The sequence below is a fragment of the Carettochelys insculpta genome, chromosome 17, assembly GCF_033958435.1.
Source record: "Carettochelys insculpta isolate YL-2023 chromosome 17, ASM3395843v1, whole genome shotgun sequence".
Classification (NCBI taxonomy): domain Eukaryota; kingdom Metazoa; phylum Chordata; order Testudines; family Carettochelyidae; genus Carettochelys; species Carettochelys insculpta.
In genome coordinates, this window is record NC_134153.1 from 3066317 (window position 1) to 3093917 (window position 27601).

The following is a 27601-nucleotide window of genomic DNA, read 5'->3' on the forward strand; positions in this document are numbered from 1 at the left end:
AAAAGAAGCATGACCATCAAAGGCAAGCAAAATCCCCTTTACCAGAATAGTTTTGGAGGGAACAGTGAGTGCACAAAGGCTACTGACCAGTTTGTGCAATGAGAAACCCCACCTTGCCTCCCTTCCCCTCATGCATTATATCCCCACCTTCCTCATGTTCACTTGCAAACAAGTCATTCAACTTACCCTTTAGAAAAATAATCACTCACCGTTCTTTCAGTTTCTGGTAGCCATAAGACCCTTTATGCCCTGCATTCTGCAACCAAACAGGTGGAGAAAATTTGTAATAATTCAATGGTGCGAAACAATGGAGAAAAGCAGGATGGTGCAGAATAAGTTGCAGACAGCCCCCTGGAAGGCACTTTGTCCTATGCAATTTCACTGGTATCTTTGCCGTTTTCACCAGGGTTGATATAGTAAAGTGCTTGCCAAGCCCCAAATGTTTTACAGCAGGGGCTGTTATGAAGCACACGGCTGGCACTTTAAAAACAAAAGCCATGCCAACGCTGAGTACATTCCAGAACAGCGATTCCCAGCCTATGGGCCGGGACCCAAACATGGGTCACTGTTAGATTTCTTAAGGGTCGCCGGCTGGTCACCACCAAGCTGCATGTGGCTCTTTAAGGAGCTATTATTTGCAGCTCTGGATGCTGCTGCCTGGCTCCTTCAGCTCCCAGTTCCTGCCCTACTGTGCTGAAATGGAACTCAATTTAATTGATTTAATGGCTGGCAGGAGGAATCCAGCCATTAAACCAATTAAATCGAATCCCATTTCAGCGTGGCAGAGCAGGGAACTGCCCACGTTGCAGGTGGGGGAAGGGAGAAGTAGGGCTGGGGGTTGTACACCCGGGAGCAGTTTGGGATTGCAAGCGACTTAAGCCGGGCGGGGGGGTGTGCATAGGGGAGATGGGGAAGAACCTCCCCTGCCCCAGTTTTGAATTGCGTGGGGTCACAAAATCTTACTGAAATGCCAAAATCTAGAAAAGAAGAAACAGAGAGGTGACTGTGTCAGTCTGTATCCTGACAAAACACACCAGCTGTCATGGAGCACTTTAAAGACTCACCAAACGATTTATTCGGCAATGGGCTTTCATGAGACAGACCCAATTTCAAGCGCTCCCTTGCTCCAGGAGAATAGCTCAGCGGTTTGAGCATTGCCCTGCCCTGTAAATTCAATCCTTGAGGGGGCCAGTTAAGGACCTGGGGCAAAATGGATTAAAAAAAAAGAGGGCTGGGGGGGATGCTGCTTGGTCCTGCCAAGAGGGGCAGGAAGGGCACTGGGCTGAACTAGATGACCGCCCAAGGTCCCCTCCAGCTTGATGAGTGGGAGGTGTGTGCGCGCGCGCAGGGGTGTGGGTGTGTAGGTGTATGGGTGTGTGTGGGTGTGTGTGCACACGCATGTGCAGGCATGTGGGTGTGTAGGTGTGTGTATGGGGGGTGTGCGTGCAGGGGTGTGGGTGTGTAGGTGTGTGTATGGGTGTGTGTGCACGTGCAGGGTGTGTGCGTGCAGGGGTGTGGGTGTGTAGGTGTGTGTATGGTGGTGTGTGCACGTGCAGGGTGTGCGTGTGCAGGGATGTGGGTGTGCGTGTAGGGGTGTGGGTGTGTAGATGTGTGTATGGGTGTGTGTGCGCGTGAGGGGTGTGGGTGTGTAAGTGTGTGCAGGGGTGTGGGTGTGGGTGTGTAGGTGTGTATGGGTGTGTGTGCGGGGTGTGTGCGTGTGCGGGGTGTGGCTGTGGGTGTGTGCGTGTGCAGGGTGTGTGCGTGCAGGGGTGTGGGTGTGTAGGTGTGTGTATCGGGGTGTGTGCGCATGTAGGTGTGTGCAGGGGTGTGGCTGTGGGTGTGTAGGTGTGTGCAGGGGTGTGCGCGCGCATGCAGGGGTGTGGGTGTGTAGGTGTGTGCAGGGGTGTGGCTGTGGGTGTGTAGGTGTGTGTATGGGTGTGTGTGCATGCAGGGGTGTGGCTGTGGGTGTGTATGGGGGAGTGTGTGCGTGCAGGGGTGTGGGTGTGTGTGCGCGTGCGGGGTGTGTGCGTGCAGGGGTGTGGCTGTGGGTGTGTATGGGGGTGTGTAGGGGTGTGTGTGTGCAGGGGTGTGGGTGTGTAGGAAGGAGGCAACTCCCCCACCCCCAAAACAAAGTCCCAGCGGGGCAGTTTGAGAACACGCTGCTCTGCCGGCGGCGTTCAGCGTCCGGGCTGCGCTCCGCTACCCCAGGGGTCGCGCTGGGCCTCGCACCGCAGGCGGCAGCCGCGACGCTCCGGTTCTCACTCGCCTCCCGGCCAGAGCCCGGGCCCCCGCTGTCTTACCCCGCCCCGCGTGTCCCCCAAGGGGCCGGGGCTGCGCGGCCTCACCTTGCTCTTCGCCATGGCGCCGCCTCCCCCCGACTGGGGTCACGCCCGAGCCGCCGCCATCTTGCGCGTCCCGTCCCCATAGCAACCGGCCTCTTCCGCCGCCCGCGGGCGGGGCCACTGGCAGGTGCCCGATCCCGGCAGTCTTGGGGTGAGGCCCCGCCCCCTCCGCCGCGCCGTGCGCATCCAGGGGGAGCCTGGAGCGAACCCCCGCCTGGTCCGCCCCGCAGCCTCCCGTCCCCGCTCCGCCTTCCCCACCTCTGCGCTCCTGCTCCTGTCTGCCCCTCTCCCCCTTGCCTGTTTGCCCCTCCCTAGCCCCCATTAGCTTGTTTGCCCCTCCCCCACCTCTTCCCTGCCCCCCACTAGCCTGTCTGCCCGTCCCCTTCCCTCCCTGCTCCCCACCAGCTTGTTTCCCCCTCCCCACACCCCCCACCAGCCTGTCTGCCCCTCCCCCACATCTTCCCTCCCTCCACCAGCCTGTCCCTCCTCCTTACCACTCATCCACCAGCTCACCTCACTTCCCCTCTCTCTGCCTTCCTGCAGCCCCTCCACCCCACAGCCAGTCCCCCCCTTCCTCTGTCCTGCTGCTCCCCGCCCCACTAGCTCCTCTCCCTCAAGCTCCCTGACCCAGTGTGACATGCAGAGTGGTTACTCTCCTTTGCTCCATGCACCAGCTCCCTGCAGTGACTTCATCTGCCAGTATCAAGGCCTGGAGCTGGGCACCTTGAGCAGCAGATGGCAGGGGCAGGGGCAGGGGCAGGCAGGAACACTGAGTGGGGACTGGGACGCAGCAATCCATGGTGTGGGTTTGGGGCAGGGGGTGGATGTGGGGCTTGCAGGCCTGGTGCCACCTCACAGAAAACTGTGTCTCCAGGTAGCTAGTTCATTGTGTCTTTGCCTTAAGGCTGATTTCCTTATGGGTAGAACTGGCTCCAGCATAAGTCCCTGTGCAGCAGCAGCAGTGAGGTACAAGTCTGCTCTAGCCCCTCCTGCATGGATGCTATAGCTGCAGCTGGACTGCTCTGTGAATGCATACGCCTGGCCCACTTCTTGCAGGAAAGATGGGGCTGATTCGTGAAGGTCTGGCTGGCAAGCAACCCCCTGGGCCCAGCTTTGTTGTAATGCACTTGGTGATTCATAGGAAGGTAAAGCCTCCTTCAAGGATTCAAGACAATGTTTGCTGGGATGTGCACTGGCCTCTCTGGAACCTGTGAGCGAGTGATGAGTGAGTAGCCTTTCTGTTCTAGTGAACACAGTCCTTGGGCCAGGCATTGACAGCAGTGGCAAGGCAGAGACGGACACAAGTGCAGAGTCCAAGGGAGCTTCTGCTACTAATGTTTTTGGTAATCTAATCGAAGGCATCCCTGGCACCAAACTAAGGATTTGTGTGGGAAAGAGGCTCGTTGGTGATATCTGCCAGAAACTTCAGGCATAGAGTATGACACATGCTTCCTCTTTCCAGAGTGAAAGGTGCAGGGGGATTCATAACCAGGACCCAGGCTCCAGAGGAGAGAGCTGGCAGCAAGTATACTCCATGTCCATTCTCTGGATAACGTTAGTCACTAGTGAAGCAATAAATTAGTGAGGCTCCTGGCCAATACGGGAATGAGCAATGCCTAATGGCCAGAGCAAGAACATGAAAGTCAGGAGAGGCTGTGGTACTGTCTACCATTGATTCAAGAAAAATCCCCATTGACTTGCCTGGGAAAGAACTTTACGATGAGGCTTACTGGTTATGGTTAACTGGTAGGGCCTGGAACAGCCTCCTGCCCAGGCTGCAGTGGTGCAGGGTGCTCCAGCAGTGTCAGAGCAGTCCCCATCCGCAGCAGCTCAGCGGGGGGAGGGTCACGGAAGAGAGGAGGGTGGCTAAGAGAGCCTGTTCCAGTCTGGATGGAGCATCCCAGCCTGCAGTGCTCCCGAGCCAGGCTGCTGCAGACAGGGCTGCTGCAGACAGGGGCTGCTACAGCCATGCTGGAGTGCCCTCCACTTGTTTTGGTGTGATAGTAATTGGAGGGGGTCCAGGGAAGAGCAACTAAAATGATTAAAGGTCTAGAAAATATGACCTCTGAGAGAAGATTAAAAGAACTGGGTTTATTTAGTTTGGAAAAAAGAAGGCTGGGATGGGACATGATCGCAGCTTTCAAGTACCTAAAACGGTGTTAAAAGGAGGAAGAAGAAAAACTATTTTCCTTGGCCTCTGATGATAGAACAAGAAACAATGGACTTAAATTGGTGTAGGTGTAGGTTGAACACTTGGAAAAATTTCCTAACTGTCAAGGTGGTTAAGCACTGGAATAAATGGCGTTGGGAGGTTGTAAAATCTCCATCAATGGAGATATTTAAGAACAAGTTAAGTAAATATCTAACAGTGATGACATAGATGTGCTTGGTCCTGCCATGAGAGAAGGGGACTGGACTTAATGATCTCTCAAGGTCCCTTCCAGGTTCAAGTATTCTGTGACTCTATACTACTAAGCAACTCACAATCTTTATGAATTCAGTTTCACAGCATAATGCATGGCAGGGCTGTTGTCTCTGTTTCACAGATTATTGGCGGCACAGAGAGACTAAGAGATTTGACCAAGGTCACACAGGGAACACCAGTGTCACAGTGGGGAATCAAACCAGAATCAGTCCCAGGCTCGTGCTCAATCAGATCCAAAGTCCTCTAAAGTTCAGGAGTGTTTGGATCAGAAGTTTTGCCCAAGTGTCTCTCAATGCAGAGCATGACCGTGTAGCAAACAGGGAGGTGTTTACTGCTGGCACACCTCCTTGAATGGGTCAATTACAAGGCGTGTTTGTACACAGGGAGTGTGCTGTCATTAATGTAGTATGTACCGTGTTTTCAGGCATCGTGACATTGATGGATAGTAGCCCATCCCTACTTTCTGTCTGTGATCCCTTGACCTTGCCTTCCACTCTGCAGAGGCTGCATCCTCACACCTGGCAACACAAAGCAAAGAGCTACCCAAGAGGAAGGGAAGTTTTGCCTGTTGTGAGTCTCAAGAGCTGGAATTGCTGCCCGTCTGCACGTTTCTCTTGAGAGGTAGGCGTTCTGGTCCCATAGTAGTCACTGCCCCAGGGGGTTATAGGCAGAAGAAGTGGGCATCCCTTTGAGCATTCAGCTATGTGGCTTAACAGACCTTCCTTGTAAGAGAGCAAGAAGGGCGACAAAGGATTTTGTTATTTCTCCAACACTGATGCTTTGTTCAGATTTGCTTGGAAAGCAGTAACACAACACAACAGACAGTGTGGCCTTAGCACTCCCACATGAGTACTGAGAGGTGTGGTTTCTCCTCTATTGTGTCAGCTCTGACCAAGAGAACTGGTACAAGGCACTTATAGAGCAGCTTCACTACCAGGAAGGGAGGTGGTCTTGGGAGCAGAAGGGCTTCTGAAGGGGCCAGCAATAGAACTCAGTGAGGGTTTATTTCTGTTCCCTGAGATACAGCTGCTGCAGGTTTGAGGCTGGTGAAGAGAAAAAAACCAATCAAGCTGCAAAGAAACTTCCACAAAATCCAGTGACTGTGTACGCGTCTCTTCCTCACCGACACCGAAATCCTGTCATTGAACGTTTCAGAGAGGCAGCTAAGGTGTCAACTGGGGAAACGCTGAAGCACAGCACCAGGAGACAACGCCCGCCTCACCTTCTGGCTTCCCACAGTAATTGCTTTGGACCATGGGAAATGGAATGAACAAGGTAAAGATTAGCACTCTGAGGCACTAGTTTTGTTGCTCTCTCTTCTCACTGTGACAAGGTTTGCAGACCTTTTAGGGTGTGAAGTCTTTTTATTGGAAACTCTTTCCTGGAAAACAACAGCCCGGTGATATCTGCTGTCAGATTTCAGGACAGAGTGAGATCTACTTTAAGGACCCAGCAAAACCCAGTTCTTCTAGTAGAAGTGGGTCATTAACTTCAGGTTGTGCAAAGCCAGTCAGGAACTACATGGGGATTCTTTAGAGGTCATGCAAGACAGTAGGTGAGGTCCTTAGTACAGGTCTGGAGTGTCCAGAGTAGACATGTTGGTGCTGATTAGTGGTGAGATCCTGAGAGTCCCTCCAAGGAGATTACGGCAGTGAGGCCAGGAGGTCAGTGCAAGGCTCAGGACACTATCCTGTGTAAGGGAAAGAAAAGTTTTACACCAGCTTAAAGAATAGATAAGCACCTGACAAGAGATCTGTAAGGCATGAGCTTTGCACTACCTCATTTGACTACTCGGCATTCACCGGTGCAGGTGCTCTAACACCCCAGGCCTGGTGTGTGCAGCACCCAGGGCATTGCTTAATGGAGAGGGCAACGACTACTTCCAATTCAAGGAACTTTTCTCAGATCGCAAGGCAGAGCCTTAAGTTGCGTTCCTAAGAACCAGCCCTCTTAATCGTTCAAAGCGTTGTCCCTCATCACGCTGTTACTGCTCAATAACCGTGTGGTGTTTGCGATGAAGGATGTGATATATGAAAGCTATGACATCTCTGAGGAGCAGGACTGATTGAGGCACGTGATGCTGCAGTTTCTCTTTTACATATGCCCTTGCACTAGAGCACTCAGTTAGTATCTATTTGCTATCATAAACAAAGCAGCAGAAATGTAGCACTTTAAAGACCAACAAAATGATTTATTTGGCAATGAGCTTTCGTGGGACAGACCCACCTCATCACATCAATTTCATTTCACTGGGAAATGAAATTGATCTGATGAAATGGGTCTGTCCCACAAAAGCTCATCACCGAATAAGTCATTTTGTTAGTCTTTAAAGTGCTACATTTCTGCTGCCTTGTTTTGTTGGAGTACCGACTAACATGGCTACCTCTGTTACAATTGCTATGATAGTAATTGAAAGTTAGTTTGTTAAAGGCACATTGTCAATGTAAATTTTTTCCCAATTTTATGCTTTTTTTTTAAAAAAAACTCTTATGGACTATGAGGCCAATAGGAACATTTCCAAATTTACTTTTAAGAACAAGTGACTCTGTAAGTTTTAAGCTGTCCCCTGCAGCGTTTGCAAGCCAAACATGGAAGCCTTAAGATCTTGAAACCGAGTATAAGCAACAGTCAAAAACTGAACCACAAAATGTGGACTAGATGCTAAAAAGGATCTGAAGGTTATAGGAGACCACAGTAGGATTTTTAAATGTCTCACTTCTAATAATCTACACTGCTGTTATTAAGACAGGGAAAGAAATGCTTGATTTTATGATTTGGAAGTTCATACTGTCCCTAACACAATTAAGGCTGAATATGAACTGTCAGTGTGATACGGCTGTAAAAATTTTTTAAAAAAAGGTTAATGTGATTCTGGGGTGTATTAATAGGGCCATTGTATGTAAGACACAGGAGGTAATTGTCTCACTGGTGAGCCTCAGCTGGAGTATTGTGTCCAGTTCTGGGCATTACAGTTTAAGAAGGATGTGGACAAATCTGAAGGAGTCCGGTGGAGAGCAACAAACAAAATGAAAGGTTTAGAAAACCTGACCTTGGAGAAAAGGTTAGAAAATGGGACATGTTTATTCTTGAGCAAAAAAGACTGAAGAATGATCATCTGATCAATGTCTTCCATATGTGAAGGGCCATTATAAAAAGGAGCGTGATCAGTTGTTCTCCATGTCCACTGAGGGAAGGAGCAGCAGAAATGAGCTTAATCTACAGCAAGGGACGTTTTAATTTAGATAGTAGGAGAAACTTTCTTCCAGTGTGGGTAGTTAAACTCTGGAACAGGTTTCCAAAGGAGGTCATGGAGTCCTCCTCATTGGAAGCTTTAAAAAGCAGCTTGAACAAATACCTGCTGGAGGTTCCCGACCTTTTCACTAGAACGGACCGTTAATCACCCCGCAAGCTGTTCATGGGCCCTCGGTGCCGATTCTAACTGCTATGTACTCTTCGTTATGTGAGAAAGGAAACCACAACATAGATTTTCAGTTAGCAATTAATAACATTATTGGAAGATATTTAATTTCAAAATAATAATTGATTGTCACTTTGCAATTTATTTAAAACTTATTTTCTGTGATCATTTTTATCTTTTTCTATTCATGCACCACCTGCAATACCCTCACAGACCTCCAGGGGGCCACAGCCCCCCCCTCCCCAGGTTGGGAATTAGTGGTCTAGGCTTAATTGGTCTTACCATAGCACAGGGGGCTGGACTCAGTGACTCTGGTGTCTTGTCCAATCTTATGTTTCTATAAAGAGTGAAAATGACTCTCTCTGTTATCATTGTCCAGGCTGAGAGAAATGTAATGAATGTAAACAAAGGCATTACTAGTACACAGGATTTTTAAATTCTCACTTCTAATAAAACAAAACAGCAGAAAGGCAGCACTTTAAACAGTAACAAATAAATCATTTTGTTAGTTTTTAAAGTGCTGCATTTCTGCTGTTTTGTTTAGTTAGAATACAGACTAACATGGCTATCTCCTTCACTTCTAATAGTCTACGCTGCTATTATTAACGCAGGTAAAGAAATGCTTGATTTTACAATTTGGAAGTTTGTACACTCCCTAACACAATTAAAACTTTAACAGATGTCTTCTCACCATGGGAAATAGCAGTAGGTAGATTACTGGAATTGAATACTTGTAGAAATTAAAATATTTAAAATTTTAGAACCAGATCTTTAGACTGTTTCAGTGCACAGTTGCATGTGCAAAATAGACACTTAATTTGCATATATGACTATGATTGCATGCACAGATTATACAAGCATTTGTGTGCCTAAATTCTGTGACAAACTGGCCTGTTGTACTTGTGTTAGGAGCAGTTTTTTTCCCAAGCAATGGAAAGGAGAAGAAAGACTTCTTATAAGGCTGACTTTTTTTGCTAAATGGAGGAGAGGTTGTGATCTAGTGGTCTAAGTAGCGGACTGATGGTTTCTGTCCCTGATTCTGCCAGTGACTTCATATTTGGTTTTGGGCAAGTACTGTAACTTTAGTGCTTTATTACATTCCCGTTTTAGAGTTGTGAAAACTATGCCCTAATTCCCTGTGATCTGAGGCTTAATTGATAAATGACTTCTGAGGTTCTCAGATGAAAAGCACTAGCAAAGTACAAAGTGTTGTTAATTGTTAATGATTATTTTAAAAAACGGCAGCAGTTTCCCAGAGTCAAACTCTTTCCAAGCCATGACAGTCTTAGAAGAGCCTCCAACTTGTCCGAGCAGCTCCAAGCACCAAATTCTGCATATACATCCATTCTGTGGTTCTAAATGCGACTTCATTCCACAGGAGTCACTGGGCTTGCACAGTTCTATCCAGTAATACCCCTGGGCCGGTGAGCAGGGGAGGGAGAGGATGAGGTCTGGCGCTGTTACAGTGACCAGTTAGACAACGGGAACCAGATGTGCTTTTCCTCCCTCCCAGTTATGAACCTTTTAGATGTTTTTGAGCTGACCCTGCCAGGTGCTGAGGAGCCCATTCTCTGAGTGCCACCTTGTAGCATTAGCGAGTTGTGAGATGGGCACAGGTCTCCACAATGCTCTGACCCCTTGTGGTGGGGTTCCGGGGTCCCCGTGCACTGCACCCTGTCCGCAGGCAGGAGCGACTCTCACTCAGCAGGTAGAACAGGAAGTTTATTAGGCGACAGAGGCCCAGTTTTGTACAGAAGAGTCAGTGCAGCAATCAGAGACAGTGATTCCAACCTGTCCTGGGGAGAGGAGCCCAAGGGGTGCCCCTCTGGGGTGTAGCTTCCACCCACACCCCAGGCTGGCTGCCTTCCAGCTCCCTCTCCCCTCCAGCCTCTAACTGCCGCTTCCGATTCAAACCCACTCGGCTCCTCCCTCCTCTTTGTTTAGGACAGAGGTGTTACCTGCCAGCCCAGGTTTTAGCCCCAGGGTCATCCTTAGCCGCTGACAGCTGCTCTCCTTTTCTCACACACATCCAGCCTGAGTCTCACACATGCACCCCCCACTCCGTCACACCCCTGCAGACCGTAGGGCTGCTAGCCCTCCTCACATGGGAGGCCCATCTCCCTGGGGTCCATGGACGCTGCCAGAGTCAAAGCAGGACCCTCACAACATTGGAGATACCATGTGCACTCTCATAGGAAGAGACTGAGGGACTTCACCAGCAGGGGAGTGGGCAGGGGTTCTGGGAGGGAGAGGACTGGTGGTGTAGAGTGGTGGTTTGCTTTGTCTGTTTTGATTCATCTTGGCTTGTTTGAGAGGCAAGTGTGCAACATGCTTCCTCTCAGGATGCTGGCTCGAGGGGAGGGGGATGCTGCACACCAGGAGTCACCTGCTTCCAGGCTGAATCTTCTCTTTTCTGTCCTGCAGGTTCTCCCTGGACTTTACCTTGGGAACATCATAGGTGAGCAGCACTTGCTAAGGGTAGCCAGAGTACTGCCTGAGCTGGAAAGTTACGGATAGTCTGTGGGGCATCACATTGCATATAGTCGTCTGCTCCACTGTCCCACTTTCCTAGGGGGCCCCGTTCTCTCCAGGTCCTGGTAATACAGTGTGTGCTGCTTTAGATCAGGAACACTGGTAATCAAGTGATTAATATCTTGCAAGGTGATGTCCGAAGATGCTCAACTGTACCACTTGTTCCACAGAAGACAGGGAGGGTCAGGGATTGTCCTGTGCTGCAAGGACTGGGAGAGAGGTTTCTCCCTGGTTCAGTCATGATTAAGAAGTTACTGTCATACCATGTCAAGCTCCCTGTGCTCCTGGGTCACTCTGTTGTAGTCATTTCCACTGTGGTGGGTTGCGGAGAGGTGTCAGCACCCCCAGAGGAATCCATTCCTCTGACTTCCTGGTTCATTCATTTAACTCACATGCCACGCCCTCCCCTATAAAAGCCCTTCCTGCTCTCGTACCTGCCTCTGGGTCTCCCCTATTCCCAACTTTGTTCCAATTGTCACTCTTCCCCTTGGCTCAGAGTCCACTCAAGGCCCTCTCTGGTCCCACTGGGAATAAAGTAGATGAGGCAAGTTCTCAGCCTGGTGCCAGGGGGGATAGGAAGTTGTGGTGCCCTGTGGAAGGGTAAAAAGCTAGACAGGAAGGAGAGATTCCCATTCATTTCAGGGGTTGTGAGCCACAGCTGTGAGGAAGATAGAGCTGCGGGTGGTGGGGAGCAAGTTGATTTAACCAGGACAGGCTCTGTCAGGGTGAGAGAGCACCTTATTGACTCAGGGCATCAGTCACCCGGGTGTCCAGCACCATGACTCTACCTCTCCCACTCTATCACAGTGTCTTGGTACCAGGTATAAACAACATTGGGGTGCCCTGTCGCACGGGGGTCAGTTCTTCCACCCTCCAGACAAATTGCAGTAGACCGGGAAACCTGTTAACTTATGCAGTGTACCAGCCATCAGCTGATTCCCCTCTGGCACGTGGTGTCAGAAAACCAGCTGTCTGCCTGCTGCAAAATATTGCCCAAGTGGTATTTGCAGGCACGGGATTTTTCTGTGATGATAGTGGCACATGAGCAGACTGTGCAACCGTTTCCATAGGCTGGAAGAGGTGGGAAGGGCCTCAGGAACTCAGAGGATCTCAGGAGTTACTGGTGGAGGCCTATTCACTGAGCAAGGCCGTGTCCCTGCCAGGAGAGGACACTGTCCGCTCAGTAGAGGATCCAGCTAATAGGACAAGTGATTGTCTCAAGAATGTCTTTGAGTTTGTTTCTGTCAATTAAGGGAAGCTGTGTGTTAAGTGAAAAGCTTCTTCTGAAGCCTTTATCCAATGCCCAGGGAGCGTGAGAGTACTTTGAACAAAGACTGACAGGCAACGAGAACACGGATTCCACAGGAACATGTGGATAGTAATTGGGGGAAGGACAGATTTTTAGATTTTAAGGTGAGAAAGAAACCATTACAATCATCCATCCTCAGTGGTACTGACAGCCACCGTGGGATCCGGGGCAAGGTGGAAGGGAGATTCAGCTCCTTGCCCCCCAAAGGGGCCAGGCCAAGGGTGAAAGGGGCAGGGCTTAGGGCAGTCACCCATCCCCCCCACTCCATTGGAGTTGCACGTGGACTGGCAGCACAGCGCTCCATGGTTTAAAGAGACCTGGAGCTCTGGCTACTGCCACTGCTATTTCAGCTTCAGCGGTGGCTGGAGCTCTGGGCCCCTTTGAAACTCCGTCAGTGGGGCTGTCTGCTCTGCCCAGTATATCACAGGCTAGAGAGCTTCACCCCGTCATGCCATACTGAGCCCAGTCTCTGCAGCAGGGGGCACCCAGAATACTCAGACTACAGGTTATCTGGAAAAGTTAGAGCAAGTCCAGGGCCTGCTACGTTAGGCTTTGGACTGGTGTCACAAAAGCCCTGCTAAGCCAAGAGATGACGGTGTTTCCTGTAAGCTGTGTGCTTGGGCAGCCACCCAGGAGTGATTCAGTTGCCACCCAGCTGGTTGGCAGCCTGCCCACAGCCGCAGCATGTGTTTCTACTGGAGGTGCACATCTGCAAATGCCTTGGCACACGCAGCAAAATGTATCCCACTCGTGGATGGCAAAGGTTCCTTGCAACATTGATCATGATCTCGATGAAAGTTCAGTGGCTTGTGAACTGCCAGAGCTAGAGAGAGACTTTCCAAATGAAAACATCCTCTACCTCGGTAGATCACAGAACACTGGACATTAAAATCACATTGGTCTAAATACTGTCATTCTGCCAGCCACGCATGCTAAGGTGATGCATACCAAGGGATGAGTAAGGCACGTACCCCCTTTGAATTCTGACAAGGAGCCACTCTGAGTGCCATGCTTTATGCCACGGAACATCTAGAACCCCAAAGCTCTGAGATGGGAACAAGCGCTGCTTAAGGAGAAACTCGAACTTGTCGGCTAACTGTTGCTAAAACCCTAAGAGGAAAACCTGCTGCAAAGATGCTTTGTTGGCTGGACCAGCATGCTCACCTCCGGAAGAGCAACCCTATGTCCTGAACTGGTGACCAGAGCCACAAAATATGGAGACCTGTGTGTGATGGAGTGGAGGGAGGGCATGTGTGAGTCAGGCTGGTTGTCTGAGGCAAGCAGCAGCTCCCAGTGGCTAAGGATGACCCTGGGGCTACAACTGGCAGGTAACACCTCTGCCTGAACAAAGAGCAGGGAGGAGCTGAGCTGGGTTTTGAAGCGGGGGCAGCAGTTAGAGGCTAGGAAAAGGGAGAGCTGGAAGGCAGCCAGCTTGAGGAGGGGGAAAGCTACACCCCAGAGGGGCACCCCTCGGGGTCTTCTCCCCAGGACGGGTTGGAAGGACTGTCTCTGGCTGCTGTACTGTCGCTTCTGTGAGAAACTGGGCTTCTGTTGCCTAATAAACCTTCTGTTGTACCTGCTGAGTGAGTGTCACTCCTGCCAGCGGACGGGGTGCAGTGCAGGGGGACCCCTGAACCCCATCACACTGGTGTCAGAAGTGGGATGCACTGCACCCACAGATGAGCTCCCAGCAGTGGCTGACTGAGCGCAAGAGAAGGAAGGAGTCTCACAAGAGCCAGAGGGGGAACGGAGCCATTCCTGCAGCTGCTGCTGGTGAGTGGATACCCCGGGAGATAGTGGGGAGATGGATTATACCCGACTCCTGAAGGCAGAGCTAGCGGGGCTGTGCAGAGAGAGGGGCCTGACCGTGGGGAAGGCGACCAAGGCTCAGCTGATTGCCCAGCTGGAAGAGAATGACCGATCTGGGGGGGCAGAGCCTGTCCCGGCAGAAAGTGGCTGGTCAGCCTCGGGAAGCATTTCGGATTCTCCGACAGGAGCAGGGGCTCGACGCCGTCAGACAGACGCGGTGCCCACCAGGTCGCGCTCAGCTAGCGGTGGTCCATCGCGGGCAGAGTCCTCCGCCGTAGAGCTGCGACGGCTGGAGCTTGAGGTGAGATTAGAGGAACTGGAGCACCAGGAACGGGACAGAGAGCGTGAGCGCCAGGAACGGGAAAGAGAGCATGAGCACGAGCGCCAGGAACGAGAAAGAGAGCGTGAGCACGAGCGCCAGCTACAAGAGAGACAGCGGGAGGAGAGAGAGCGAGAGCGGGAGCATGAGCGAGCCATGGCAGAGGCGAGACGCCAAGAGGCCCCAGCTGCGGTAAGCGGGGAGAGGGCCAGGCGGCTCGGGGTGGCCAGTCACTTGGAGACGCATGTGCTGGCCCAGTGTCAGGACCCAGGGGACATGGATGAGTTCCTTACCGCCTTTGAGCGAGCCTGTGAGTTGCATGAGGTTCCCCCAGATGAGTGGCTCCGGCACCTCACCCCCTTGCTGGGCCAGAAGGCCGCAGCGGTGCTCAGCCAGCTGGAGGGGCTGCAGCCTGGGGACTATGAACGGTTCAAACAGGCCCTGCGGCATAAGTTCGGGCTGACTCCGGAGATGTACAAAAAGAAGTTCCAGGAGGCGCAGAAGAGGCCAGAGGAAACCCATGTAGATACAACCGCCCGCCTGAAGCAATACTACCAGAAGTGGGCGTTCGGAATGGGAGTCCAGTCCATAGAGGACCTGATCGAGCTGGCGGTCGTGGAGCAATTCTACGAGATGTGCGCACCTGACCTGAGGGTGTGGCTCGTGGACCGGAAGCCAGGGGACTCACACGATGCAGGGAAACTGGCAGATGACTTCACAAACAGCCGGGCCAGGTTTGAAAGTGAGCCCCACAAAGAGAGGGAGTCCCGGAGAGAGAGGGAGTCCCGGAGAGACCGAGAATCTCAGAGAGACCGGTCCCTAACTGTACGACAGAGGGGACCGCCTCTTGGGCAAGCCCAGGAAAGAGGGGTCAGCCACCCACCCCCCAGAGAGCCAAACAGAGCCCGGACAGAGCAGCCGGCCCGAGGGACACAACAAGACCCAGGCTGTTATCGCTGTGGGCGAAAGGGGCATAGAGCAGCCCAGTGCCCCAGGCTCCCAGACAGGTTGAGCAGGCCGGGGGGTCATGGAGTCAACTGGGTGGGGTCCCAGAAGCCAGAGGGGCTGGCGGCCAAGGGGGGTGGTGCTGACAATGGGCACTTGGATTGGGCCGAGTCCGCCCCACAGACCAGCTCCTCAGGGGGACCAAATGCTCAGAGGTCAGTTTACAGAGTGGGGGCGGCACTACCTCTGTGGAGCAAGTGTCTCAAACACCTCGAAGTAGACGGGAAAAAGGTCACGGGGTTCTGGGACACAGGCACTGACGTGACGCTGGCCCGACCCGGGGTGGTGGCACCGGGCTGCATGATACCCAATTCCCACCTGACGATAACAGGAATTGATGGGACCCCTTTCAAGGTGCCCATGGCGAGGGTGCACCTGAAATGGGGGAAGAAGGAAGGCCCCAAGGAAGTGGGCGTGCACAGCCATTTGCCGGCGGATGTACTGATGGGGGCTGACCTGGAGAACTGGCAAGGTGAACGCCCTCGTGCCCTGGTCCTGACCCGTAGCCAAAGAAAACGAGGGGTGCGCTCCCCAGATTCAGGGGTACAGGCCCAGCCAAAGTCACAGGAGCCACAGGGGCCAACCCTGAGAGAAAGGGGGCCTCCAAACACCAGATCTCACAGGCCAGGGGTGCTGGAGCCAGACAGGGATTGGGAAGTAGCATCCGCCCCTGCCCCAGCGGGAGAATTCCAGGCAGAGCAGCAGAGAGACCCCTCCTTGCAGAAGCTGAGGGAACTGGCCAGTCTCAGCCCAGCTCCACAGCTGGGGGAGGGCTGCAGGGAGAGATTCCTGTGGGAAAAAGGATTCCTGTACCGGGAATGGGCTCCCAGATGCAAAGCGGAGCCATGGAAGGTCCAGAGGCAACTGGTGGTTCCCCAAAAGTACCAGCGCAGGTTGCTGTACCTAGCCCATGATGTCCCGCTCGCAGGACACCAGGGGATCCACCGCACCAGAAGAAGGTTGTTACAGAACTTTTTCTGGCCAGGGATCTTTGCAGCTGTCTGTCTGTATTGCCTGTCCTGCGATCCCTGCCAGAGGGTGGGGAAGACCCGGGACAAGGGGAAAGCTGCCCTGAGGCCACTGCCCATCATAGAGGAGCCTTTCCAGAAAGTGGCTATAGACATAGTGGGCCCCTTCAGCAAGGCAATACGTTCGGGGAAGAAATATATTTTGGTAGTGGTAGATTTTGCCACGCGATACCCAGAAGCTGTGGCCTTGACCTCTATCGACGCTGACACTGTGGCAGATGCACTGCTGTCCATTTTCAGCAGAGTGGGGTTCCCCAGGAAGGTCCTCACAGATCAGGGGTCCAACTTCATGTCGGCCCTACTACAAAGCTTGTGGGACAAGTGTGGGGTCCGGCACACCTGGGCCACAGCCTACCACCCGCAGACCAATGGGCTGGTGGAGAGGTTCAATGGGACTCTGAAGCAGATGCTGAGAACCTTCATGAATCAATACCCCCATGACTGGGACAAGTACTTACCCCACCTGCTGTTTGCATACAGGGAGGTGCCCCAGGAATCCATGGGGTTCTCCCCGTTTGAGCTGCTGTACGGAAGGAGGGTACGGGGACCCTTGGACTTGCTCAGAGAAGAGTGGGAGGGGACGGCCTCTCCTGAAGGGGAGTCAGTGGTACAGTTTGTACTGACCTTCCGGGAAAAACTCACCGAGCTCATGGGCCTGGCCAGGGAGAACCTCTCCATGGCCCAAAGGAAGCAAAAGGTCTGGTATGACCGTAACGCCAGGGCCCAAGCCTATGCCACCGGGGATCAAGTGATGGTCCTTGTACCTGTGCGGCGGAACAAGCTGTAAGCGGCCTGGGATGGGCCCTTCAAGGTTGTCAAACAGCTAAATGATGTGAATTATGTGGTGGAACTGTCAAACCGGGCCCACAGCCACCGGGTCTATCATGTGAACATGATGAAACCTTACTGGGACAGACAGAACTTGGTGCTGGCTGTGTGCAGACACTGGGAGGGGCAGGGGGATGATCCCTTGGTGGATTTACTCACAAGGACTGGAGCCGGCTCCTTGCTGGAGTCTATTCCCCTCTCAGACCAGCTGACCCCTGCCCAGCAGACGGAGATCAAGGAGGTGCTGCATTCGCATCAACAGCTGTTCTCGGACAGACCCGGACGCACTGACCTGGCTGTCCACCGAATAGAGACAGGCACCCACGCCCCTATCAAGTGTGTGCCATTCAGAGCCACAGGGAGGACGGCTCAGGACATAGAGGGGGAGGTTGAAGACATGCTGGCTCTGGGGGTGATCCAACCCTCGTCCAGCCCCTGGGCCTCCCCCGTGGTGTTAGTCCCTAAAAAAGATGGGTCTGTTCGGTTTTGTGTGGACTATCGCAAGCTTAACGCCATCACTGTATCGGACACCTACCCCATGCCCAGGCCTGATGACCTTTTAGACAAGCTGGGGGGAGCCCGTTACCTCACCACCATAGACCTCACCAAGGGGTACTGGCAAGTGCCATTAGACCAAGATGCCCGGCTCAAGTCGGCTTTCATCACCCCTGTGGGGCTCTACGAGTTCCTGGTCCTGCCCTTTGGCCTCAAGGGGGCACCCACTACCTTCCAGCGTCTGGTGGACCAGCTACTGAAAGGGATGGAGAGCTTTGCCCTGGCTTACATGGACGACATTTGCATCTTCAGCCAGACGTGGGAGGACCATGTGTTCCAACTCAAGCAGGTGCTGGACCGACTCCAGAAGGCTGGTCTGACTATCAAGGCAGGGAAGTGCAAGGTGGGAATGGCTGAGGTGACCTACCTGGGCCACAAGGTGGGCAGCGGCTGCTTAAAGCCAGAGCCAGCTAAAGTGGAGGCTGTCAGAGATTGGCCAACACCCCAGACTAAGAAACAGGTCCAGGCCTTCATTGGGATGGCGGGGTACTACCGGAGGTTTGTGCCCCACTTTAGCTCCATTGCAGCCCCCCTCACGGAGCTATGTAAAAAGGGAAAGCCTGACAAGGTGGTCTGGACCGAGCAGTGCCAAGAGGCCTTGTGCGCGCTGAAGGAGGCTCTGGTCAGGGCCCCAGTGCTGGCAAATCCAGACTTCGACAAGCCCTTCCTGGTGTTCACCGATGCCTCAGACGTGGGGCTGGGGGTGGTGCTAATGCAAGTGAATGACAAAGGGGAGAAACACCCCATCGTGTACCTGAGTAAGAAGCTGCTGCCCCGGGAGCAGAACTACGCAGCTATAGAGAAGGAATGTCTGGCCATGGTGTGGGCGCTGGGGAAGCTGCAGCCATACCTGTTTGGACGGCGTTTCACTGTGTACACCGATCACTCACCCCTGACCTGGCTGCATCACACGAAAGGGGCCAATGCCAAGCTCCTGCGGTGGAGTCTGCTCCTGCAGGACTACGACATGGAGGTGGTCCACGTCAAGGGGAACAACACCACCATAGCCGATGCCCTGTCACGCAGGGAGGGCCCCGAACTTCCCCAGGTCACTGGCTAAGTGACCCCGCTCAGTTCGGTCTGGAAGAGGGGAGAGATGTGATGGAGTGCGGGGAGTGCATGTGTGAGTCAGGCTGGTTGTCTGAGGCAAGCAGCAGCTCCCAGTGGCTAAGGATGACCCTGGGGCTACAACTGGCAGGTAACACCTCTGCCTGAACAAAGAGCAGGGAGGAGCTGAGCTGGGTTTTGAAGCGGGGGCAGCAGTCAGAGGCTAGAAAAAGGGAGAGCTGGAAGGCAGCCAGCCTGAGGAGGGGGAAAGCTACACCCCAGAGGGGTACCCCTCGGGGTCCTCTCTCCAGGACGGGTTGAAAGGACTGTCTCTCGCTGCTGTGCTGTCGCTTCTGTGAGAAACTGGACATCTGTTGCCTAATAAACCTTCTGTTGTACCTGCTGAGTGAGTGTCACTCCTGCCAGCGGACGGGGTGCAGTGTGATGGGGTTCCCCTGCACTGCACCCCGTCCGCTGGCAGGAGTGACACTCACTCAGCAGGTACAACAGAAGGTTTATTAGGCAACAGAAGCCCAGTTTCTCACAGAAGCGACAGCACAGCAGCGAGAGACAGTCCTTTCAACCCGTCCTGGAGAGAGGACCCCGAGGGGTGCCCCTCTGGGGTGTAGCTTTCCCCCTCCTCAGGCTGGCTGCCTTCCAGCTCTCTCTTCCCCTAGCCTCTAACTCCCTCCCCTGATTCAAAAACCCAGCTCAGCTCCTCCCTCTTTGCTCAGGGCAGAGGTGTTACCTGCCGGTTGTAGCCCCAGGGTCATCCTTAGCCACTGGAAGCTATTCTGCTTGTTTCTCTCATCTAGCCTGAGTCTCGCATTTGCACTCCCCCTACTCCATCACAACCTGTTAGAGAAGCTGGGTCACTGGTCTGTAGGAAAGGGGAGGCCATCTAGGGAACCACATTCAGGCAGGTACAATTCGAACAATCACAAATACAACACAGCTCGTTGAACGTATGTCAGATGGGAAAAATGGGGCACTAGCATCAGCTGAGATAAGTTCAAACATGACAGAGTTCAGGTAGACTGGGCCACACTTAGCCATGTCGTAGATGGGTGCAGCTCTGTCCCAGTTAATGGATGAGGTAAATTGTGAAGGCAGCAATAGCAGCTGCTAATATTTATGGTATATTCATGTGTGGAGGAAGATTGTGTTCCTTCATGTGGGAGCATTTGGGTGTATTTGCATGTGTGTTTGCACACATTTTTCCAGGCATGTCATTATGCTTTGGCATGTTGGTATCTATTCATTCCCATGTGAGCAGGCAGGATATGTGTTCGTGTAGGGAGGTGTCTTTTAGTGTACCATGTGTTCATGCACATGGATTTGTAGGTTGTGTTTTCACTTCTGGTAGTATTTGTTCACCTGCAGCATGTATGGGCACCTCTGTGAGTGAATACTTCAGCTGTGTGTTTCTATGCAGCAAGATGTACTTTTCCTTCTTGCAGATGCCAAAGATTTGGAGCAGCTGAGCAGGAATAAGATCACCCACATTATTTCAGTCCATGAATCTCCCCAGCCACTACTGCAGGTAGGTACCTAAGGCCTGAATATCACCCCCCTCTCCTCCTGCTTGTCCATTTGCCCCTAACAGTCTTCTCTTCCATGAAGAAAAATAGTCACGGAAAGCCTACCCCCCTTCAACAGTCCCCAAGAAGCTTGGTTGCTCCTTCTGCATGGAAAATGAACCTTCATGTAACTGTCAGCCCCAGATCCAAGAGTCCCATGCTCAGAAAGCCAAATGATCAGTGACTGTCTGCCCTTTGGCCTTCGACAGAGATCACTGTGACCTCATCTCTGTTTTCCCCATAGCTATCCAAAGTCACCAACTTCCTTCCCAGCTCACTCAGCCCTGGGGCTGCTTTCCCAGAGAGTGGACATAGCTTCTTGAGCTCTGAAAGCATTTGCAGGAGAAGAGGGAGGCGGTACTTGCTTTGCTGTAAAGCAGGGATTGGGGCAGGGAAGCAGTAGCTAAAAAACTAAAGGAGCGAGCAGCACCACAGACAGCCCTTAGAGATAAAAAGACCTTCAGATCTCTCTGATGGCTAACTTTGACCTATGCCTTTTATGCATTTCAGGAAATTACGTATCTTCTCATTCCTCTGCCAGATACACCCGAGGCCAACATGTAAGTGCCAAGCCCAGGCTGTACAGAGGCAAAGGAAACCTTGGAGCTTGCAGCCCATCCTAGGGGGAAAGGCTGTGGCTGCACTGCTGAGGCCTCCAACCTGCTGTCTCCAGCAGGCACTCAGGCTGGTTCCTAGCAAGAGACGCCCTGTAGGCTGAAACCATCATGCCATGCTGCGGGGATGGTGCTTTGGGAGGTTGGGGCATTTGGATGCTGTGTCACAGTCACAATGAACCCTCCCACCTGAGCTCCGTTTGAGAGGTGCCACAAGCTAGTTCCAGGCTTCCAGAAATCAGGATGGGTGGCAGTCTGGTTGTGGCACCATTGGAGAATCCAGTGGGCACACACCACAGTGGCGGGGGGCGGGGGGCAGATGGCTTACCTGAATAAGAGGGGAAGTGGCAGAAGAGAGTCACGCTTTGGAGGCGTGAAGAGCAGATCAGGGTGCCTGGTGGTGCGTACTGCACCCAGCACTGTGGTACATTAGAACTCACAGAGGGCTCAAGCTGCTGTGGCCAGAGACAGGCTCATTTTCTTTAGCTGAGGTCACTGGTGGAAAGTGCTCCTCAGTCCCCAGCTGTGCTACTGGACTGGTTGGTATAGCGGAGGTGTCCTCCAGAAGCCTGGCAACTGGTGCTTTGAACCCTTGGTACACTGAATAGCCTGGAGCATCAGTCCCCTATCAGGGCTTCTTGTGAAAGCACCAGTGCACCAGGCTGCTAAATCAGCAGTTGTGAATGGTGCCTAGAAAAGAAGCTGTGAGCACTATTTCACTTTGCTCCCCTTGTCCTGCGCACCATGGGGACATCGATGGCTCCTGTGAAAATCCTGTTTCACAGCTTGCAGTCTTCACTATCTTTTATTTTTCCTTACAGCAAGAAGCACTTTAAAGAATGTATCAGTTTTATCCACTACTGCCGCCTGCACGGAGGGAACTGCCTTGTTCACTGGTAAAGCTCCCTTCCAATGACCTTAGCGCAGCATTTGCTCAAGCCCAGCACTGTGGGGAACTGGACTGGGCCACAGGGCCCCCAGAAGGCCCTGGCTGAGCAGAATGCAGACCACATATGCTAGGCTGGTGGGCTCTGCTTGTGGGTGAATTTGGGTTGGGATTAAGGTGGTGCCTGGAGTTGGGGATCGTGTGAATGTTTTCCCAGCCCAACTTGATTTAAGGGTGCCCTTGGCTTAGGGGACTGGTTACCAAACAGATAGAGCAGCATTAGCGTCAGCTTCAATGGGGGAAAGAGGAAACAATCTCGGGGCAGGGCTCCAGGAAGTGACTCATGTTTCACTTCTTCTTGGGGCTGTAATGTGTGTGTAGGTTGGGCTGAGGTGATGGTGACAGTGCCCCATTGTGAGACGTTCTCTAGGGAGGAACTGAAATCGACATGGAGAGAGGAGGAGCACATGGGGGGTGCTCCAACAAGGTGGGCTGTAAGGTGAGGGTCGGGAGGAGGAAGAAGACAGCAGGATGGAGGCCCTGACCTTTCCTCCCTCTCTCCAGCCTTGCCGGGATCTCCCGGAGCACCACCATTGTTATTGCCTATGTCATGGCAGTGACAGAGCTGAGCTGGCAAGAGGTGCTCCAGGCAGTCAGAGCCGTGCGACCGATTGCCAATCCCAACCCTGGTTTCAAGCAGCAGCTGGAGGAATTTGGCCATGGCGCTGCCTGGAAGGTAAGAGCAAAAGGCTGCGTGTAGCCATGGTAACTGGTCAGGCCTTCTGTGGTGCCTCCCAGAGGGGGAGCTGGATGCCCAAGAGCAAGGGAGAGCTTGGAGACAAGAGAAAGGAAATGAGGTCACTAGAAACACTGGTCAAGGCTTGGGACCAGTGGTCAGGGAAGGTATCAGAGAGAGGTTTAATCCCCAACAGCAAAAGAAAGCCTGTCCTGAGAGAGATTCCCAGGGAGAGAGCCACACAGTCCATCCTCCTTCCAAACACAGCATGGGGCCAGGCCACCAGCGTTAGCATCTCCCCAGGCCAATGGGACCCAGGCTCCTGCCTGGAGCAGTATAGTCCCCTGCTTGAACCTTTCCAGCTCCTGGTAGCATTAGAGGTCTGCGGCAAAATAGGTTAAAAAAAAAAATCCGTCAGGGATGGTGCTTGGCCCTGCCAAGAGGGTAGGGGACTGGACTTGACCTCCCGAGGTCCCTTCTAGTTCTATGAGATGTGTGTCACCTGCTTGACCGTCCTGCCCTGCCCTGACCCTTCATTCCTATTGGTCACTCACATGGCCACAAGCACAAACCAGGCGCATGTTCCTGGATCGATTTAACAGGACTACCTAGGTAATTATAGGCCTGTTAGCCTGACATTAATCCCAAGCAAGCTAATGGAGCAGTTCATACAGGGTTTGATTAATAAAAAAAAGATAAAGGAGGGTATTCAAGCAACAAAGCAACATAGATTCATGGAAAATAGACCTGTCAAACATGCACAGCCATATGGGTATTTTAAACAAAATTACAGGTCTGGTTGGTAAAGGTAGTAGTATTGATGTAATATATTTAGGCTTCTGTAAGGCACTGGACTTAGTATCAAATGAGCTGTGTCTACACATGCACGCTACTTCGAAGTAGCGGCACTAACTTCGAAATAGCGCCTGTCGCGGCTACACGCGTCGGTCGCTATTTCGAAGTTAACTTCGACGTTAGGCGGCGAGACGTCGAAGTCGCTAACCTCATGAGGGGATCGGAATAGCGCCCTACTTCGACGTTCAACGTCGAAGTAGGGACCGTGTAGACGATCCGCGTCCCGCAACGTCGAAATTGCCGGGTCCTCCATGGCAGCCATCAGCTGGGGGGTTGAGAGATGCTCTCTCTCCAGCCCCTGCGGGGCTCTATGGTCACCGTGGGCAGCAGCCCTTAGCCCAGGGCTTCTGGCTGCTGCTGCGGCAGCTGGGGATCCATGCTGCAGGCACGGGGTCTGCAACCAGTTGTCGGCTCTGTGTATCTTGTGTTGTTTAGTGCAACTGTGTCTGGAAGGGGCCCTTTAAGGGAGCGGCTTGCTGTTGAGTCCGCCCTGTGACCTTGTCTGCAGCTGTGCCTGGCACCCTTATTTCGATGTGTGCTACTTTGGCGTGTAGACGTTCCCTCGCAGCGCCTATTTCGATGTGGTGCCGCGCAACATTGAAGTTGAACATCGACGTTGCCAGCCCTGGAGGACGTGTAGACGTTATTCATCGAAATAGCCTATTTCGATGTTGCTACTTCGAAATAAGCTATTTCGATGTTGGCTTCACGTGTAGACGTAGCCATGATGTTTTGATTCAAGCAATATAGCATTTACGTGGCATCTGGCCAATGCAAAGGCCTCAAACTGTAACTGTAAATGGGGAATAGTCATCCAGTCGATATGTTTCCAGCAGGGTCCCACAGACATCTGTGCTTGGTACTGTGATATTATTTTTACCAATGCCATGGAAGAAAACATAAAATCGTCACTGCTAAAGTTTGACACAAAATGTGACGAGTCAAAAATACTGGAGGAGGACAGAGAACTCAGAATCACTTGGCAAATTGGATGCAAGCAAAAAATACATGTTTTAATATTGCCAAATGTATGTGTAAGGATAAAAGAATGATGTTCATGTGGCCAAGGGGCAGTGCTGTCCTGGGAAACAGGACTCTGAAAAGTCTGGAGAGTCCAGCAGAGTTCCCTCTAATTTTTTCCATCCATGGGCAGAATAAATTTTGTTACGTGCACCAAGACGTGTGAATGTGCACCACCAATAGAAACACAGGCTGCTCACTGTGGGTGGCTGTGGGTGCTCTGCTAATCAGCTGGGTGGCATCTAAATCTCTTCTGGGTCTCCGCCCAAGCACTCAGCTTACAGGGAACCCTGGAGTCCAGTGAGACACTGGCGAAAAGAGCAAATGTGATCCTGGGATGTGTCAGTCTTGACTAGTAGCCAGGGGTTATTTTACCCTTGTGTGTTGGCACAGATGTAGCTGCTGCTAGAATCCTGCATCCATTTCAAAAAGGCCATTGATAAAGTAGAGGGGGTTCGAGAGGAGCCATGAAAATGTTTCCAGGGTTAGAAAACCTGTCTTGGAGTGACAGATTGATGGGCTCAGTCTAGGCTAAGGAAGAGGAGGTTACAGGATAGCTAGATACAGTCTACAAGCACCTAGACAAGGAACAAATATCTAATAATCTGGAGCACATGACCATGAGGAGAGGCTGAGGGATTTGGGCTTATTTAGTTTGCAGAAGAGAAGACTGAGGGGTGATTTCATAGCAGCCTTCAGCTTCCTAAAGTGAGGCTCTAAAAGGGATGGAGAGAAACTGTTCTCAGTGGTGACAGACAGCAGAACAAGGGGTAATGGTCTGAAGTTACAGAAGGAGAGGAGTAGGTTGGATAATACGAAAAAATACTTCACCAGGGGGATGGTGAAGCACTGGAATGTGTTGCCTAGGGAAGTGGTGGAATCTCCATCCCTAGAGGTTTTTAATCCCTGTTTGACAATGTCCGGGCTGGGATGATTTAGTTGTGGTTGATCCTGCTTGGGGCAGGGGGCTGGACTCGATGACCTCCTGAGGTCCCTTCCAGCTCTGTGATTCTATGAATAATGCTCTCTTCAGTCTAGCAGACCAAGTTCTAACATGATCCAGTGGCGGAAACTGGAAGCTTGACCTATTCAGACTGGAACTAAGATGTACATTGTTGACAGTGAGGATAACTAACCACTGGAGTAATTTACTGTGGGTCAAGGGGAGTTGCCATCTCTGGCCATTGGTTGTTTTTCTACGTGGTCTGCTCTGGAGATTAGTTTGGGGACGTTTCATGCAGGAGATCAGATGAGATGATCGCAATGGTCCCTTTAAGCCGTCCAGTCCAAGAACTCCCCTGAGCAGCAGACAGCTCTCAGAGAACACAGTGAGGCAGGAAGATCAAGGAGGCCCAAAGCCTGGGGCATGGCACTCTCATGTGACCCATGGCACTCCCATATCACCAGCCTCTGGGAGAGAGGCAGTACGAAAAGAAAAAGCAAAGCTGGAGAGGCTGAGTCCTGATCATCCCTCAGGAGCTGTCCACAGACCCCCACCGCCAGCACTGTGCATGTTGCCTCCTGGCCTCCCTGGGCTTGAACTTTGCAGGGTCTCCAATGCTCAGGACCTTGGATTTCTGTCCGCTCTTTCCATTTCTGTTCCCCAGGCAGCTGGGAGGGTGGGTTGGTTAATGTGCACAGGGTAGTGAGAGGGCTAGCTCTGCTGTTCCTGTTTTTAGAAGGGCCTTGAGCACACAACATTAGCACCTACAGCAGCACCAAACTGGGCTGCTGGTTTGCTCCTGACTTCGGAGGAAGAATCTGGAACATCTGTTACACCTGCCTACGTCCTGGATGTCTCCCACTGAAATATGGAGCCAGCACATTTCCCTTTCCTGGGCCCGTTCTTCAGGCAGTGCAAATCTGTATTATTATTAGCTTCCATTGAGCTACCAAGATCTACACTACCCAAGGATTTGGCTCATAAGCTACGTCTACATGTGTATGCTACATCGAAATAAGCTATTTCGATGAATAGCATCTACACGTCCTACAGGGCTGGTGCCGTCGACATTCAACTTCAACGTTGGGCAGCACCACATTGAAGTAGGCGCTGCAGGGGAGCGTCTACACACCAAAGCGGCCCACATCGAAATAAGGGTGCCAGGAACAGCGGCAGACAGGGTCACAGGGCGGACTAGCACTTCCTGGGCAACAGCAAGCCGCTCCCTCTAAGGGCCCCTCCCAGACACACTTGCACTAAACAGCACAAGATCCACAGAGCCGACAATTGGTTGCAGACCCTGTGCATGCAGCATGGATCCCCAGCTGCAGCAGCAGCAGCAGCAGCAGCAGCCAGAAGCCCTGGGCTAAGGGCTGCTGCACACGGTGACCATAGAGCCCCGCAGGGGCTGGAGAGAGCGTCTCTCAACCCCTCAGCTGATGGCCACCACGGCGGGCCCCATTATTTCGATGTTGCGGGACGCGGATCGGCTACACGTGCCCTACTTCGATGTTCAATGTCGAAGTAGGGCACTATTCCCATCTCCTGATGGGGATAGCAACTTCTATGTCTCGCCACCTTACGTCGATTTCAACTTTGAAATAGCGCCCGCCACGTGTAGACATGGCGGGCGCTATTTTGAAGTTGGCGCGGCTACTTTGAAGTAGCCGGCACGTGTAGACGCGGCTATAATGTGTTGCTCGGTGCAAGAGAGAGACAGGAGAGGGGTGTAGGAGCCCAGGATATTACAGTACAAGTTTAGCCTCAGGACCTCCGCTCTTTGTGATACAGCTGGTGCATCGTAACCCTCTCCTTGCACCCTGCAGATTCACACATACCTGGAGCAGCGATATGGAGCCGACCTTTTTCAAGACAAGCAGTACATAAGGGTCCTGCTTCCAGCAGATGGAGAAGGCACATCCAGGACAGCTGGACCCCTGCAGGGACTGGTGCCAAGGAGCACAGCCATCAAGAACACAGTGCCCTTTCTGCTGCGGGTGAAGCAGACCTTCTCCTGCATCCCCACCTGTTTGAAGTGAGTCTAGCTGCAGCACAGAGAGGAGGAAAGTGAAGCATTCTGGCAAACTGCATAGCCTAACATACCCAACTGGCAAAGGCCAAAGGCCTGGAAGGAACATCCCTGCTACTCTGTGTCACAGGAGAAGTATGGTCCAGTGAAGCAAACACAGGGGCAGGAAGCCAGGAACTCCTAGGTCCCCATCCAAGCTGTGTAGTCTTCCTCTGGGGTCTTGGGCAAGTCACCTAACTCCTGCCTCAGCTTTCCCATCTAAAGTGAGGAGATTAATTCTTCTGTTTCTATTTCCCAGGCAGCTGGGCAGGTGGGTTAGTT

The 27601-nt window shown here is 52.4% G+C and overlaps 2 protein-coding genes across 7 annotated transcripts in view; one reads left to right on the top strand and one right to left on the bottom strand.

Moving 5' to 3' along the window:
- TTLL9 (tubulin tyrosine ligase like 9) overlaps positions 1-2416 on the bottom strand; it is a 38889-nt gene extending 36473 nt beyond the window's left edge. For 3 of the 6 annotated variants that reach the window (XM_075011963.1, XM_075011964.1, XM_075011960.1), the window contains exons 1-3: positions 2346-2411; positions 1065-1200; positions 210-256 (exon numbers count right to left, since the gene is read on the bottom strand). Coding sequence is in view for 3 of the 6 variants with exons in the window: in XM_075011964.1 (XP_074868065.1) it covers positions 210-256; positions 1065-1094 (77 nt within the window). In the remaining 3 variants the exon portion in view is untranslated. Of the gene's footprint in view, positions 1-209; positions 257-1064; positions 1201-2345 lie in introns of those variants that run through there. The other 3 variants (XM_075011962.1, XM_075011961.1, XM_075011965.1) reach the window with 2 other exon arrangements.
- Positions 2417-5990: 3574 nt separating this feature from the next.
- DUSP15 (dual specificity phosphatase 15) lies at positions 5991-27290 on the top strand. The gene is made up of 7 exons (XM_075011911.1): positions 5991-6042; positions 10610-10643; positions 20078-20160; positions 20708-20757; positions 21633-21707; positions 22262-22433; positions 27078-27290. Exons 1-7 carry the CDS (start codon positions 6022-6024, stop codon positions 27288-27290), a joined length of 648 nt encoding a protein of 215 aa, XP_074868012.1. The 5' UTR covers positions 5991-6021.
- Positions 27291-27601: the final 311 nt, after the last annotated feature.